Source organism: Muntiacus reevesi, chromosome 7 (genome assembly GCF_963930625.1).
Source record: "Muntiacus reevesi chromosome 7, mMunRee1.1, whole genome shotgun sequence".
NCBI classification, from domain to species: Eukaryota; Metazoa; Chordata; class Mammalia; order Artiodactyla; family Cervidae; genus Muntiacus; species Muntiacus reevesi.
This window is the reverse complement of record NC_089255.1, coordinates 45,103,355-45,104,940: the sequence shown is the minus strand read 5'-3', so window position 1 is coordinate 45,104,940 and position 1,586 is coordinate 45,103,355. Positions and strand designations below refer to the sequence as shown.

The 1,586-nt window shown below is 40.7% G+C and overlaps 1 protein-coding gene across 1 annotated transcript; it reads right to left on the bottom strand.

The window, feature by feature from the left end:
* Positions 1-388: 388 nt before the first annotated feature.
* LOC136172621 (histone H3.3A-like) lies at positions 389-1,136 on the bottom strand (the record flags this gene model as incomplete). Its single annotated transcript, XM_065942031.1, has 1 exon — positions 389-1,136. A coding segment is annotated over one exon (414 nt), but the record flags the coding sequence as incomplete, so codon positions are not given.
* Positions 1,137-1,586: the final 450 nt, after the last annotated feature.

Genomic DNA, 1,586 nt, shown 5'->3' with positions numbered 1-1,586 from the left:
TTTTTAGATTACACATATAAGTGATATCATATGACATTTGATTTTCTCTGACTGGCTTATTTCACTTAGTATGATGTCTAGCTGCAACATGTCTACCCATGTTGCTGCAAATGGCATTATTTCATTCTTTTCTATGGCTGAGTAGTAGTCGATTGTACATACGTACCACATCTTCTTTATCCATTCATCTGTTGATGGATGTTAAGGTTTTCATGTCTTGGCTACTGTGAATAGTGCTGCAGTGAACATTTGGGGGCATGCACCTTTTCAAATTATGGTTTTCTCTGGATATATGTGCATGAGTGGGATTGCAGGATCATATGGTAGCTCTATTTTTAGCTTTCTTTCTTTTTCTTTTGCAGTCAATAAGAAATTTATTTGTTTTTAAAAAAATCCAAATGCTGGAATTGTCCAGAAAAATTTAACAGGTTTATTTATAATTGTTTTAAAGTTGAACTGCTGAAACTTGTTTCCTGAAACATTTTGACTTTCATTAAAGCTTTATGTCCCTGCATTTATATTAAAAATTCACACACAAATGAAAATGGAAAAACTGCCAATACCTGATTTCTGTCCCCTATTTTTCCACTTGCAATCATATACTTAGGTACCTTTTGACCCCATGGGAAAAAAATATCTAACGTTCAGAACTACCAATAACAGGAAGAAGAGATTTTTTTTTTTTTTTTTAAGAATGAAATGTCTCCCATCATAGTGGATTCTTAAGCATGTTCTCCACGTATGCGGCGTGCTAGCTGGATGTCTTTTGGCATAATTGTTACACGTTTGGCGTGGCTAGCACACAGGTTGGTGTCTTCAAAAAGGCCAACCAGATAGGCCTCACTTGCCTCCTGCAAAGCACCAATAGCTGCGCTCTGGAAGCGCAGATCTGTTTTGAAGTCCTGAGAAATTTCCCGCACCAGACGCTGGAAGGGAAGTTTGCGAATCAGAAGTTCAGTGGACTTCTGATAACGTCTAATTTCATGGAGTGCCTCAGTACCAGTGCAGTAATGATGAGGTTTCTTCACCCCTCCAGTAGAGGGCGCACTCTTGCGAGCGGCTTTTGTAGCGAGTTGATTCCTCGGTGCTTTACCGCCGGTCGATTTGCGGGCAGTCTGGTTTGTACGAGCCACGGTTTAGAGAACTCCTAACTTACCCCCCTCCTCCTTCGGCTGGAGCTCGGCGAGCTAGAGGCGGTGCTGGTGTTGGAGAGCGACGGCGGCGCGGCGGCGGCTGCGAACACCTATTTCTAGCTTTCTAAGGAACCGCCATATTATTCTCCATAGTGGTTGTACAAATTTACATTCCTACCAACAGCAGAGGGTTCCTTTTTCTTTACATCTTCCCCAACATTTATTATTTGGTCATTCTGCCTGGTGTGAGGTGATGTCTCATGGTAGGTTTGATTTGCATTTCTTTAATAATTAGTGATGTTGAGCCCCTTTTCATGTGCTTTTTGGCTATCTGTATGTTTTCTTTGGAGAAATGTATATGTGGATCTTCTGCCCATTTTTGGTTGGGTTGTTTGTGGGGTTTTTTTATGTTGAGTTGTATGAGCTATTTGTGTATTTTGGAGATTAATCCCT